General features: G+C 40.1%; 1 protein-coding gene across 1 annotated transcript in view; it reads left to right on the top strand.

Moving 5' to 3' along the window:
* Nucleotides 1-1,103: 1,103 nt before the first annotated feature.
* The window catches only part of ntn1a (netrin 1a), a 73,805-nt gene continuing 58,950 nt past the window's right edge, over nucleotides 1,104-15,958 (top strand). The window contains exons 1-2 of the mRNA XM_014995088.2: nucleotides 1,104-2,725; nucleotides 2,840-3,895. Of these exons, the coding sequence (XP_014850574.2) occupies nucleotides 2,872-3,895 (1,024 nt within the window). The 5' untranslated portion in view covers nucleotides 1,104-2,725; nucleotides 2,840-2,871. The remainder of the gene's footprint in view (nucleotides 2,726-2,839; nucleotides 3,896-15,958) is intronic.

Raw genomic sequence — 15,958 nt, 5'->3', positions numbered from 1 at the left:
AAAACTAAATTGTATACTTATATGCATTTATGTCCATACATATACTTTTTACAGTTGGCCTAATATATTAAGTTTCAGAGAAAAAGACTTCCAGGAAGCCATAAAATGCATATTTTGAGATACATTCTTGAACAATTATTGTAAAGTAATCACCTGAGTAAACAACATGAAATACTAATGAACACGTACATTTTTTTTGCGATTGTCTTAGCACAAAATAAATCAGTAAGAAGGAATCTTAAAAGTCAAAACATAACTAAAAGTAAAAGCCAAAGAAAGCAAAGTTCCTGTACAGATCCTGAAGTGGTGCACCAGCAGTGACTGCAAAAAGCAAAAAGGAAGTAAAAAAAAAAAAAATCTGATACTGAACAAAACGTGCACTACAAGGTTGTAAAATAAAAATAAATCATAAATTGTCGCATCAGTGGAACTGTCTTGACAGATCAATCTAGCAGAACTTGTAATCATTAAAAAGAAATTTATTGTCAATTTTTATATTGTTCTCATTTCTGTGATGGGTTTACTGTAAAAAAGAAAAGAGAAGTTTCCTCTGAAACAGAGAAGTTCAGAAGTAGAAGTCAAGGACATGAAGACTTCACTCACGTGGCTTTAAAAACGCATAATGATGATGCGTTTGATGTTAAGACTATTTGGATCCTAAACATTTCTTATTGGTTGATTGAGCTCTAATATACACGTAAGGTTTAACTGAGAAGATATTCAAATTCAGGCTAATTTATCTGTTGAGAACCTGATATGACAGTTCAAAAACATGTCAGAGCAGTTCACTGACTTTCATATTTTCAGTGCTAAAGAAAAAGTGAGAACATGATCAGCAAATATTTCTTTGGAACCAGACAAAGTCTTTTGGATGGGAGAAAATGTCTTGGCAAGTTATGAACAATTTCTAATCATGATAGTACAAAACAAAAATGATCTCCATGAGCTGAAGTTTCAACACAATATGTAAAGTTGGGCCAGTGCGGTGCACATTTAGGACATCCTCAGGTCTCAAGAAAACATCCTCACACATTAGAACAAACGGCCTCAGATGTCAGACCAAAAAGTCATCAGGACTCTGACCAAATGGCAGCAGAGTAAAAAGTCTCAGCAAAAACGACCTCAAATCAAAAAGGTCTCAGAAAAAACAGTGTCAGATTAAAAGGTCTCAGACATAAAGGCTTTTTATGAAATATTCAAAACTTCATTGTCCACAATCATTAATATTACAAGACATGAAAGCTTTCCGTTATCTAATGGAGCAAAACTGAAGTGTTTGGCCTTAATGACTAGCATTAGATTGGGAAGAAAAGAGGTAAACTTGTAACCCAGAGAATATAAAGCACCAAGGCAGCAGCATCATGCTGTGGGGATGTTTTGCTACAGTAGGGATTGATGTACTTCTTGAAATAGTGTCACATGAAAAGACAATTATAGGCAGTAAGTTACAAAATGGCTTAAGAACATCAAGGTCAGAGTTTTAGAGAGTCCATCATTCTGTAGGACTGTAGAAAATGTGTGGTCAGAACTAAAAAGGTGCATCTATAAACTTGACTCAGTCATACTAGTTCTGCCTGGGTGATTGGACCAAACTCCAACAAGTTATTAAGAAATGTTACACAAAACATTTGATTAAACAATTTGAATTTAAGGCAAGTTTTGCACAAAGGAAGTGTACATATGCATCTAAAGGGCATACATCACATTTCTTCTCATTATTCTGCAACTTTTCCAGAGAGAAGTTATTGTTGGTAATCCTAATCGACCTAAAAACGGAATAGTTTAATTGATTGATTTAATGTCAATCAATTAGGAGAAATTTATCTGACTTTTTACGCAGTGTATGCATAAAAAGTATGTGAAAGAGAGTCTTAACTTATCTCCTCAAACATGCAAAACCATCTCCTTTCAGTCCCATCCAATGTCTGAGTGTTCTTTAATAAACTGTGCTCTGTCTCCCCCGCCAGGACTCAGCTCTAAAACACACCTACTTGTAGTTCGAAGGTGGCGTTTTCTTCGGCGGCCACCAGGTGGCGGTGTTACGTCTGGAGGCGGCATGCAACAGGTTTAGCGGAGCTGCAGCAGAACTTTATAGTGCTGCCACTCAAGAAATGAAAAGTGCAAAGCGTGTATAAAGTCTGCGCTTTGATTTTGTATACGAGAAATAAAACATTAGGGACACATTGTAACTAAAGATACTTTTGGTTGGCTATTTAAAGGCACGTTTCAAGTTTTTTTTTTTTTTTATAATTATCTAAAATACTTTTATTAAATCCCTAATTTAGTGATCTCAGTTGCTGATCCATGTAGTTTAGAACAAAATACAAAGATTTATTGTATCATACAAAACTGATCAGAGCGCATATTCAAGACGTTTTGATTTTGCTCCAGCTGTTTTCCTCCGGAGGCAAAGCGCGTCCCCGATGTCTTCTGATGATGCACCACCAGTGGACGTCGTTGTTCCGCCCGGTGCCTCGCCCCCTCCTCAGCTCCTCACTCCATCAGGATGCGCTGACCTCATGCATGGATCCAAGCTAGAATCTCGGAGTGAAAGAGCGGCAGGCAGGGGGAGAGAAAGGAGTTTTGAAAAGACCGGCAGAAGGAGCGAGACTCGCTATAAGGACACAAGCGACTCTTAAGTTCAGCTGGAAGAAACAAACAACAACACAGGAGGAGGCTTGCGAGAATTAAGAAAAGTAGCTAATATCTTGTTAAATCTTTCCAGGTGAGGCGATCTTTATATGTTTTCTTCAAAATTTGCCTCAATATTGTGCAATTCATTATTTAAAGAGCGTTTTGTTCCCCTCCATTCATTTTCTCATTCTCTTCTCTCCTCCAGCCACAGACACTTTGGGGACCAGCAGACCGACCATGATAAGGGCTCTGGATGCCGTCCTGCCTGCGCTGCTCGCCGCCTCCCTGCTGTGCCGGAGCGCCTTCGGCGGCTACGGGATGAGCCTGTTCGCGGCGCAGACCTCCCCTCCGGACCCCTGCTACGACGAACACGGTAACCCGCGGCGCTGCATCCCGGACTTTGTCAACGCCGCCTTCGGGAAGGAGGTGAGGGTGTCCAGCACCTGCGGCAGGACGCCGAGCCGCTACTGCGTGGTGACCTCCGCAGAGAAGGGGGACGAGAAGACCCGGAACTGTCACACCTGCGATGCCTCCGACCCCAAGAAGTACCACCCGCCGGCGTACCTGACGGACCTGAACAACCCGCACAATCTCACCTGCTGGCAGTCGGAGAACTTCGTCCAGTTCCCACAAAACGTCACCCTGAGCCTGTCCCTCGGAAAGAAGTTTGAGGTGACTTACGTGAGCCTGCAGTTCTGCTCCCCACGTCCTGAATCCATGGTTATCTACAAATCCATGGACTACGGGAAAACCTGGGTGCCCTTTCAGTTTTACTCCGCGCAATGCAGGAAGATGTACAATAAGCCCAACCGGGCCGCGATAACCAAGCAGAACGAGCAGGAGGCCGTCTGTACGGACTCCCACACCGACATGTACCCGCTGACCGGCGGCCTTATCGCCTTCAGTACGCTGGACGGCCGCCCGTCCGCACACGACTTCGATAGCTCCCCGGTGCTGCAGGACTGGGTCACGGCCACAGACATCAAAGTCACCTTCAGCCGCCTGCACACGTTCGGCGACGAGAACGAGGACGACTCGGAGCTGTCGCGCGACTCCTACTTCTACGCCGTGTCGGACCTGCAGGTCGGCGGGCGGTGCAAGTGCAACGGGCACGCATCCCGCTGCGTGAAGGACCGGGACGGGAGCCTGGTGTGCGAGTGCAAGCACAACACCGCGGGGCCGGAGTGCGACAGGTGCAAGCCGTTCCACTACGACAGGCCGTGGCAGAGAGCCACAGCCCGGGAGGCCAACGAGTGTGTCGGTGAGTCCGTCCACGGTCCTCCATCCTGGAGCGACTGGCAGATGAGGAGCGGTTTTTCACTTTCTCTTGTGGGAGGACACTGAGGCAATGATAATATTAACTAATAATCTATAAAATAATAATAACAGGGGTTGACATCTTACAAAAGTGCAGGGAAATAAATAAGCTTTTGAGGGAGAAAATGCATAAAAAACTCACTTATTAAAAAAAAAAAGCGCATTTTGAAAGCTTCTGGGTTTTGGAGCGAGACCGTCGACAGTAGTTACCTCACCAAGATCTTCCACCACCAACCAGAAAGCCACTTTTCCCCCATTTTAATTTAAGGAAAAATAAATAATAATCCCCTAATCTGGTTACTGTGACATGTGCATAAAGCCCTTCATTATTAAGATATTTATCTTAATGTCAGTATTATTAAGGTTGTAATTTGGGAACATTTGTTTGACTCTAAGGGATTCATCATAATCTATGCAAACACACACTCACAAAAAAGTCATAAAATATAATCTAATGATGCAACAATCAGTCTTTTCCTGGCAATTTCAATTTCTGGTTTTCTTTGAGGTTTTACTTCCCAATTCTAATTTGGACCATTCTATTTTTTTATGGACCAAAACATGCAAAAACGACAAAGTACTAGCAGCAGAAAACTAAAGAATCAGGGAATCAGGCATATTTTTACAAGGCAATTATAGTCAGTGATACTAAAGGGGTTTTTTCAGCTAAGAAAAAGTGCAACACAGTACATGTTGCTTTATATGTTTGTATTCAAAATTGGACAGAGTTCCTCAGTTTGAACCATTAAAATGAATTAGAAAAACCCCTATGTTCTTTTTTTATTATCATTTAGCTTTCTGACCTGGCAATCATTAAGTAAAGCAAATCAAACAAAAAAAACTGGCCTAATCCAATCTCTGCTTAATTGGTTCGTCAGTGTTTGCTTTAACACAAAGCTGCACAGACAGACAGTATCTCCTGTGTTTCTACATTGTTAAAGATTAATTTTATTTATTACAGGGACCAAATTAAAGCCATAAAATGTAGCATCTAAACAGCTGTCTTAATCAGAGATCCAAACTGTTTCACACCACTCTGGCTGCCCAGTGTGAACAGAGTTACTGCGTTTTATTCTATAAACTGACCACAGAGAGTGAGCAGTAGAATACTGATCATTCTGGCTCTTTTAGCTTCTGGGTTTCAGATTTAGGACGAGAAAACCTTACGAAACCGCGCAAAAACTAAACAACACATTTCACCAAAAAGCGAAACAAAACGTTTTATGGAGTTTCTGATATGATATTTTACATCCATTTCTGTCCTTTAATCACATTTAAACAACAGCTTGTACTGTTTTTAATTCATGTTTTTAAGAGAGTAGCAGCAATTATTCTTTTTTTAGGTAAAATAACACAGGGAAAAGATGAGTCTGATATTGGCTTGCTAATTAATGTGTAGTTAGTAGTGCTAACTTAATTAGAGTGATGGGTGGCCGTCCTTTTTATCTTTGTCTAGAGATATTTCCAAATAGCAGAATTTATCTTTTTTGTAAAAGAGCAAGCCCTGCCATGTTTAGATATTGGCAATCAGCTCATCTCTAATCACAGTCAGATAGTTTGTATTAGTATACATATTTCCAGTCTAATTCTGTTTTAACTTCTAAGTAAAAAAAAAAAAAACATTAAAATGAAGACGAATCACCACTGTGATCAAACGTCTTGATGAGATGAACGCAGAGCGAGCAAAATGACGATTCAAAGACAAATTCAGCCAATTGGAAATCTACAATTTTCCTTTCAGCTGCAGCTCTACGAGCACACAGCAGCTGCCTTGGAGGGATTTGTTTGCTGATTTCTGACGTTGACATGGTGAAACAAGGAGCATTTTTGGCCAAATGTGCATTTACTGTAACAGTTACTCCTCAAACAAGATAAAGATAAAACCAAACATCAAGGTTTTATTGTACTTTAAAGTTGCAGCCTGCATCTCCTCCCAGAAGGGGTCTTACTTAAACTCTTGAGAAAGTCTGCTCCAATCACCTCAACAACTCTGTTAAAATCAGAGAATATTAGTTAAATTTATAGTTGTCAGCAACAGAACGGTCGGGACTGATCTTTAAGGACTGCAGGGCTGGATATCTGTAGCTGATTGTAAGATATTTTGGAGTTTTTACACCTTTTGAATTCTCTAAAAAAAAAAGTTCAAATTTCACTGTTTTTTTACACTAATCTAAATGAAACGCATATGTTTCCTCTACACCAATATAAATAAATGAAACATCTAATAACGAGGTATGCTCTTACTCATGGTTTACAGGAAAAAAGTAACACTTTTTGAGGAGAGTGTTTGAAAATCAGTCTGCCGCCGTTCTTTCTCACGAGAAAGTGCTGCAGCGTCTGTTGATGTGTGAAGGTGTTATATTCTGCTTAATTCCTTCCACCAAACATCAAGAAACGGGGAGAATGAATCCGCAGAGAACTTTTAAACAACTGCGTTTCTGCCCCTGTTTTTAAAGCACTTTGCTGATTGCAACCACCTGGACCTTAAAGGTTGCTCAAGTGTTCTTTGGTGTGCATCTCAATCCATTTGGCTTATTGACTCGCTGCGGCGAACCAACGGCTTCTAATGCAATGAGTTCAGCCAGCAGATGCTTTGGCACATCAGAGACCGTAGGAGGTCTGAGGAGCTGCAGTAAACACAGGATAAGGCAAACTATGGCCGCGTCGCACTGGATGCCAGTTATGAGGTAAAAGGGATTTTGGAGAGTACCGTTTGTTGAATGATCCAGGGTAATCAAACGATGGCTTAGAGGCATGTTGAATGAAGGGACTTGCTCTCCACACAGCGGCGGGGTTCAGTGGAGGGGCTGTCAACAGCAAGGTGGCTTAAATGGCAGCTAAAAAGACAGGAGGAGAGGAATTTGATTTAAAAAAGGGGCATGCAAAGACAAAACATTGCAGTAGATGACTTTTTCGTCTATCCTGTTCATCATTAGCTTTTATTGGTATCATTAGCTTTTATTGGTAAGAGCTACAATAAAAGCTCTTTTTTTTTTAGCAGAGATTCACAAATCAGGTTTTATGATGACCAATTTTGCAAAGCTCAGAAGCTGTACTGATTTAGCATCATAAATAACAGCAGAATATTTCTGCTTCCTGCATTTGCTGGAAACTGATCTACATATAAAGGAAAAGGTGTCAATTAAAATGGAACAAGGGTTAAATCAAACCTATTGCAGTCACAGAGTCGCCTCTGACTGCATCACTGAAATCTACAAATACACCAAACTCCAGGTTTTAGAACCTGTTCAAATATAATACAGCTAAAATCAGTTACAGCTTCTACATTTTTTTTACTCCTTTACAAGAGAAATTACAGGTCGCAAAATGTTTTCTCTTTCTTGCACACACCTAAATGTAGAAGAGAGCCATTTCATTAAATCTTGCTATTTATTTATTTATTTATTTTGCAATATTATTCCAAAATGTGTGTGAATACCTTAGTAAGGCGCTGTGCATATTATGATGACAGGCACGATATCAAACAGATTAGTTCGAAAGTATCCTAAGTGTTCAATGTCTCAGTGTGGCGAGAGTAACATGTGAATCTCCCTTTCGTTTTTACTACAAATTCTTATCACACATTTGTTGAAATGCTGCCTGATTTTTATCTGAAAACACATCAAAGCAAAGATATATATTTCGCTACACAGTCTTAGATTATGTAGAATATATAGCGCATGAATCAATGCACTCACCAAAGCGTTTGCTCATGTACACGATTCTAGCAGATTTAAAGCTGCGTTTCCCACTTTTATCAGTCTACTTTATGGAAAGCACACAGTGTTGTTTGCAATATTGCTCCCAGGTGGTGTCCTGACAGAAGCTCAAAAACATTCTCTGCAGAGTGGTTAGTAGGACGCATTAAAGCTTGTTTTAAAGACACAGCCACTGGGACAGAGCAAAACATTTTCACTTGTTTTTTTTACGCCCTGTGATATTCTACGGGTGTCTTATAAAAGATAGAAAACTGTTGTGTTGTGCTAAATGTTTGTGTTTGCATGTGTTAACGGTTAAAGGCAGCTGCTTTAGTTCTTTGTGTGAGGCACTCAACGTTTTTAGGATTTCATGAATTTCTGCCCAAATTTTAATGCGGATTCAGATCATTTCCAGAGCAACAGTGAGAAAGTGCGAAAGCTGAAGTTTTCACCAGACATTTTGCTAACAGTCGTCGAGTTCTGGGTTTTTCAAAAGCTGAATTGAAATGGACAATTTCCCAAGTTACTCTAACTTTTCATAAATATTGCAGTTCTTGGCAGAAGTGTTCATACTCGACCTTTTTCACATTTTGTCACAATTACAAACTATATTTTTAGTGAGGCGAAACCGATATGTCCTTCTCTTGTCTTGTTTTTCTTTACAAGTAAAATTCTAAAAAGTGTGGCACGCATGTCTACTATCTCTACACCAAAGGCTTTTGTGTAGTTACAGCTGTAATTATTTTGGCCATTTCTGTACCAGCTTTGCACATCTGAAGACTGAAACGTTGGATTTAGATCTGGACTTTGACTGGGCCATTTTGATAATCGTATCATAGCTCTACCTGCTCGAAGGTGAACCTCCACCTGAGTCTCAAGTCTTTTGCAGCCTGTTTCTGACATGTTTTCTATACATGGTTTGTAGCAACCTTGACTTATGGTTTTCTATTAACGTTGGTAATTTTTTTCAGTGCCGACACTGCAGTTGTCCATCCAACAGTTCAGATTTTTATTTCTGAAAGAATGCAACTTGCACTTCACATTTATATCACATAAATCTCAACAAAATGCAAGTTTGATTTATAGAGAAACATTGTGAAACATGTTAAAAGATGTGAATACTTTTACTGGCGATAGACAAAAGCAAGCAGAAATCAACTTTAATTTGCATATTGTAAGATAGATGAACCTGAATGCTGAATATTTCTTACCACTTCTTGATTTGTTTCTGTTTTGTTTATTTGGAACCTTTCACACCAAAGGTCTGGTTGATGTTTAAACAGCTCGTTGTGCACCTTTATAAAATCGCTCTCCTTCATCTTCAAAGGTGGAGACCACATCCATGGTCAGACGCAGCGAAGGCAAACAAAGCTGGGAATAAACTGATAGAGAAGCCATGCACTTTGCACCGTATTACTCTACTCACACTATTCTTCAGGTCTTCAGGTCGCAGGTTCAAACAGAAGAAGGGGGGTTTGGCCCTGCTCTCACTTCAAGAACCTGTTTCTGTGAGCTCTTATCAGTGTTTATGACTGGTTTTGTAAACCGGCATAGAAATAAATTGAGCACAGTCCAGACAACTGGCTCGGCCTTCTGTTTTAGATCCAGAGACCTGCTGTATCTCCCAAACAGACAAACACCAGTCACCATTTGAGCACATACTGTAAGCAAACCTGGGCCTACGGTATATCATTTGCTGGAGCTAAACTCTAAAAAAGGCAGCCAGTAGATGTGTATGGAGAAACACACTCACATGCATAGCGTGAAGGGCAGCAATGCTGGAAATCTTTCTGTAGCACAGCCCTGCAGATGTGGACTTGGCTTTTCTAGCAGCTCCATGCAAATTTGACTGAGAGTATGTACAAGTAAGCCTTTGATGTGTAAATGTTCCTCGTTGAGGTTGTCGAAGCGCTTGAACCTTCCTAATTCACCAGGCCAGAATCACGACCAGCTAGGGAGTCTTTCTCCTGGACAGTTGGGATGAGAAGATGGTTCTAGGGTTGGAGTTCTGGACCTGACCTAGTACCAATCCTCCCACTGCTTAAGGGTCCATGATTTTTGTTAAATCTAATTCTAAGCTATCCCAGACGAGCCCCCAATTTGTTATGGTCTGGCTCTAGAACCACAACAAATAAAGGGAAGTAATGCATGGGATAACTTAAAATTAGGTTTATTTAACAAAAATCACGGCTGGCTGGAGAAGGTAGGGCAACACGAGGGAGAAAGGGGAGAGAGTGATCAAAAGAGAGAGAATGGGCGGGGTGAGTGAGAGACAGTGGTGCATCTTAAGCTTGATCTCAAGTTGTTGTGGGGACACTGGCCAGCTGCCTCCATTTCCAATCAGCACCAATTAGGAGCTCTGAAACAGAGACGTTAGAGACACCCCCCAAAAAGGCCTTGGGCCGAAACACCAGCAACACCCAGACACCAATGAAACCTGCAACCCTGAGAAAGAAACTGTATGAAGGAAAATGAGAAGATGAGGGAGATAGAAATGAAGGAGATGGTGTTGAGGTATCGCCCTGGGACTTCACCTGCATCTGGAAGCTACTTTCCTTACAAAAGATTTTACTAAGAAAACAGCCCATTGCCTGAAATCACTAACTTTGCAGGAGTCACTCATCCTTGGCAAGCATTTGGCAACAGCGGAGGGAAACAATCGCATTATTACTGCAAAAACGCAGAGAAGCAATGAGCTGATGGGATTTTCTATAGGAAAGAAAAGCAGAATTCAGAGTTAGTGGCAGCAGTGGCCCAGTAGCATCTCTGATTAGATCTACTGAAAGATATAATGCGTTGTCACTGACTTTCTGTGTTCTCAGTTTGTTTGTCTCCTTTCAGTGAGAACAATCCTGTGCCTTGCTCTTGGGCTTTTCAATAAAAATATCACAGGGCAGATGGAGGACAAAGTGGACCTGTTGTTGCTTTTCTTACATTTATTACATTTTACAAAGTAAAAAAAAAAGAAAAACAACAGGAAACTATCACATTTGAATGTCTCCATCCAGAAGCAACATAGTCACCAAGAGGGAGCTCCTTTCTGTTTGAAATGAATTAGCCACAAATGGCAAAATGATTTCAATATGACAGCTAATGTAGATACTGTTGAATATGTCAAATCATGGCAGATCTTGAAGCCATTAAAGTCAGGGCTTGGCAGCCAGCCGCTTATTGAGAAGGAATTTTGGAGCTTGTTATTGCCTGTCTTGCAGCCTGTTCAAGAAGCCACTCAGTTTTGATGGAATTTAGTTTTGCACTGATAATAAATTCTGACAGCTCCTTTTGAAGACTGGAGATGAGTTTTTATCAAAAAACGAATTTGACAGAAAGGCAGAAGTGTGCACGTCTGCCTTTGCGCTTAAAGTGAGACACAATGGGGCGTTTCTGCCTCGAGTTCTTCCTGAATTTTCGGCATGTCGTCCGGTGTTGGTCTCGGGGGCTGAAAGATCTCTTTTCATTACTTCCATTTTTGTTTTCAACCTGCCTTCTGACGAAGCTCAGGCTGCACTGCTTGAGGTGATGGAATGCGTTCAGATGTCAGCGAAGGCAAGAACTCATTGTGAAGTTTCACAGGTCGTGTATCTGTTGTTCACTTCACCGTCCTCTGGGCAGAGCGAGCGGTTCTGGGCTGTGGTTTTGTTTCATTGCTTTGGCTACGACACGTAATTAAAGCCAGATCCTGCTTGCAGCGTGAGCCCGCATTTTAGGCCTGTGTCTCTGCTCGCACCAGAAATGTGGCCTCGGTTTTGTTTTTGAGAAGCAGTTTGGTACGAAGCCATATTGCCTGTGAAAGAAAGCCATATAGCGTTACTCTGCTGGCTTCTGGCCCGGACTCACTTCCTCTTGTCACCCTCACTTCACCGTGGACTCTGCTGCCTTATTACAACATCCAAACACGCCTGGAGCTTATTCATTTTTATTGATATCAGATCATTTGCTATGAGCACAATTATTATTGCTCTAAAGCTGTGGAAGAACACATAACTGCCTTTACTCAACTTGACCTGAGCTATTAGGATTTGGCGCACGCATGCATGTCAGAACCGGGTTTCTAATAACATCAGTTGTATTCTCCAGAGAGAAATGTGAACAATCTACTTGCATCCTGAGGAGGTTTGCCCATCCAGTGAACGGTTGTTCTGTAAAAATGTTACAGAATGAGTTTGTTATTCTCAATGGAAGATGTCCAGTTCAGCAGGGCTGTGAGCCCCGTCATGGCAGGTAGTTTTGGCTGTGAGTACCAGGGCCAAAAATGCAAACATTTTCAAAAGCCTACAGTGTCGTAGAAAATCTTTCTGCACGCTGCTGGTCAGCCGGTTGGATGAAGGATACTTTTGTCTTGCAGAATTGGCTGCCTAAAAGTATTTTGGCCTTTTAGGTTGGAAGATGTAGAAGCACCATCTTCATCGCTTTTATGAAGGTAGCTGTGCTTTGAAACTACAGCTGTCAAGCTACTAGCAGCATGTCTGGAAAGCAATAACCTAATACCAGCTAATTAGACACCAAGTGTTACTGCATAAGAAGCAGAACGGCCAACAAATTTATAATACTATGCACAGAAAGTATTCTTAGTCCGAAAGGATTTATTCTATAATTTGTTTATTTTATTTATAAAAATCAATTATATTAATAAATGAATATCCTAAATATCTGCTATAACTGATAATTAATTATTTACATAGACATATTAGGAATTGTTAGACATTTAAAAGCTGTTCCCCAACTTGATAGAAACTCAAGGCAGGGAAACACTGAAGCTGTTGAGTTTATTTTATTTATTTATTCATCATTACCAATATTCCTCCAATATTTTTGCACATTGCATATTTCCTTAGAATAATGCAGCACATTTTTTGTCTTAAATCTTTGCAGAAATATAGGGATACTGCAAAACTGGTACCTTGATCACACCGTGAGAATCTCCAACCCATGTTTAGGCAACACTTTGGATACAAAGTTGCTTTGACATAAGTAGAAGCACTTTTCAGTTTCTGACTGACCTGAACTTTTATCTCGAAGAATAATAATATGAGACGATAAAACAGCGAAGATGTTATTTTTGACCATTTGCTCGTACCAGCACTGAAAATTTATTCTTTATATTAGAAACAGAAGGAATGTCACAATGTGTGTGAAACAGTTTTTTTTTTTTACTAAACTAAAACATTAATTACGTCTTAAATTAACCGTTAATGTGAACATGGTGTGCCAAGATGCCATTCTAAAGACATGAGTCTCTGCTCTGTTCCCCGGAGAGACTCTTGGTCTTTACCTTAACTGTGAAATTTCCAAAAGGCATTTTCAAAGCCAGCATACTCCATGACTGACAGGTTGATATTGAAAAGCCTCAGACAGAGCATCTTTGCTGTACTCCGCTCAGTCTTCCTGCTATCCGCTCTCTCGCAGCCTGAATGACCACCTTACTCATGTCTGGACATGTTGCAGAAAATAAAGATGTGTTTCAAATAGCTTTTTCTGTCTGGATGTCTTCCGATTTCCTTCTGAAATACCTCAATTGTACTGAAAATAGCAAACATTTAATCTTCCTCCCCAAGTAACACCTCCACACCAAAGAGTGTTGATGTCAGCTCGTGTATGTTGCTTGGGTTGCTGTTTTTGACCAAAAAAGTTTAAAACTATTGGTCGATTCCTCAACATATTGTTTTTGATATTCTCCTCCGACAGCAACGAGTAGCCCTATTTCTGCTAGTACCTATGTTTATCACCATTTATCCTTTGTATTTTGTTTGTTTGTTTTTTTTGTTTTTTTTTATTGCTGTTCTCTCTTTTTCTCTACCAGTTGAAGTTGAAATTACACAGCTTGTTTGTTCCTGTGTGTGTCTCTCTTAGTCCACATAATGTGCCAGTGGGTGTTTATGCAGCTTTTCAGCGCCCGCGGAGGCGTCTGTTAATGAATTAATTGGTGACTTGTTGCCGCAGTGAAAGCTCATCTTAAGCAGAGAGAGGATCTCTGTGTGTTGTGGGTTTGGCACCGACTGCGTCTAAGTGTTTGTGCGAGTGTGTGTGTTTCAGAAGGAGAGTGAGTAAGGAGGAGGTGTTTGTGTGCAATGGAAAGGGTTTAGTTCAAGGAAACCAAATGATTAGGGGTAATTAAAACCCACAGCAGACAAAATCATCTTGTGTTCACACAATAAACACAAAATGCCCCAGCGCATAGCTCATAAGTCGAATGAATCACACCATGCCTGTCTTTCTCGTGTGTCATGAGCTGCGTCAACGACTAGATGCTCTAATGTGGAAGGAGACAGGTTGACCAGACAGGACATCTATTTTTTTTTTTTTTGTTTTATTTTTATGGAAACATTCCCATAGAACTCTGCTCAAAACTTCTATAAATGCAAAAATAACCCTTTACCAACTTTTTCCTTGAGGAACTGATTTTGAAACTTATAGTATTTGACTCTAATTTCTCCAATAAATGTGCTTGGTTAAATCTATTTTTACCTATTTAATGTGAATTAAACTGTGATAAACAGTTTAACACTTCTGTTAGCTTTTATTTTAGGACTGGATCTAATTATTGTGATGCTAATAACAGCTAGCCTGCTCTTGGTTTTCTGACTTGGAGGAAACTCAGATGTTTTGCATAGATCTGCAGGAACATGGGGGAAAAGGAATATAAGTGTGATAATTTTGTCCAATACTACGGAGCCCCCCAGGGGACATGGGGAATTTTTTTTCTTTTGCGTTCCCTCGCAAAACTTTTGCGTTCCCTCGCAATACTTTTGCGTTCCCTCGCAAAAGGTTTTGCGTTCCCTCGCAATAATCTACTGATCAGTTCATGCGGCATAATTGATACTATAAGCCTTTTTTACGGTGGCCGCCGTACTTTCTGCTTTAATACAAGCTTATAAGGTTTTTCCACGGACTATTGAGTTATTATCGTGGGGTAATAAGTCATCTGATTGCTTCTCCATTGTGTTCGTGTCTGAATGGTTTAAAGGGCTGCTTTCTGTGCCGTTCCATCTGAGCCTTAACAGACATAAACATGCAGTAAATAAATCGATTTTCAATCAGTTTTTTGCACCAAAGCGTTAATAATAATAAACACGTTTTATTATTATAAAACACAGCAAACTAATGGTGGTAGACGGCCGCACTGGATTAACTCGGGGAATCTCATCTGTCCGTGTATCAATCAACTCCTAACCTCTTCTTTGTTCTGTCACAATTATCGATTTTTTAAATTTTTATTATGCTCCAAACTTTGCGAGGACTGACCCCCCAGCTCACCCGCTGCCTCACACACACAGAGCCAGCAGCGTCACCTTCCCATTCATACTTCATGACAGTCACTCCCACATCGACACGCCCACCACCAGGTGTCAAAGCCGCTGCTCCTGTCATATCAATAATTACTTATTTCATTCATATTGCTCTTATAGAGCCTCAGTGAAAACGTGTTTATTATTATTAACGCTTTGGTGCAAAAAACTGATTGAAAATCGATTTATTTACTGCATGTTTATGTCTGTTAAGGCTCAGATGGAACGGCACAGAAAGCAGCCCTTTAAACCATTCAGACACGAACACAATGGAGACACAATCAGATGACTTATTACCCCGCGATAATAACTCAATAGTCCATGGAAAAACCTTATAAGCTTGTATTAAAGCAGAAAGTACGGCTTCCACCGTAAAAAAGGCTTATAATATCAATTATGCCGCATGAACTGATCAGTAGATTATTGCGAGGGAACGCAAAAGTTTTGCGAGGGAACGCAAAAGTATTGCGAGGGAACGCAAAAGTTTTGCGAGGGAACGCAAAAGAAAAAAAATTCCCCATGTCCCCTGGGGGGCTCCGTACAATACTGGAAACATGACAAATAAAAAAAAATAATTACTCACTGAGTTTTGGAAAACAATGCATTTATTGCATAAGTTGTCCCAAACATATATGTACTTTAAAAACAAAATAAGAATTAATAATAAGAATTATTAATCGTGTGCATGTATTAAAACTATTAGCTGTTCATATCATCCATGCTTAAATTTTACATGATTGAACAGATTTGTTGAAAACCTTTTAAAGGTTTTTTTTGTTGTTGTTTGTTTGCATGAGGAACATATTTGAATTAGATAAGCATAAAAACTAAATTTATGGACTGGTCATACCTACCCAGTAGGTCAACAATTAAAAAAAATAAAGTATTATGTCCCTGAAAATAGAAATTCAGACTTTGATCATGAGAGATTTTTTTATTTTTTTTTTTTTTACCATCTTGTCTTCAAAATAAAAAATGGCTACACTGGACATAATGTGTGTCGATTTTTGCAGTAATAAGAGT

The sequence above is a fragment of the Poecilia mexicana genome, unplaced genomic scaffold (assembly GCF_051168715.1).
Source record: "Poecilia mexicana isolate PSO_F unplaced genomic scaffold, ASM5116871v1 scaffold_1, whole genome shotgun sequence".
Taxonomy (NCBI): domain Eukaryota; kingdom Metazoa; phylum Chordata; class Actinopteri; order Cyprinodontiformes; family Poeciliidae; genus Poecilia; species Poecilia mexicana.
This window is presented reverse-complemented; position numbering and strand designations above follow the sequence as displayed.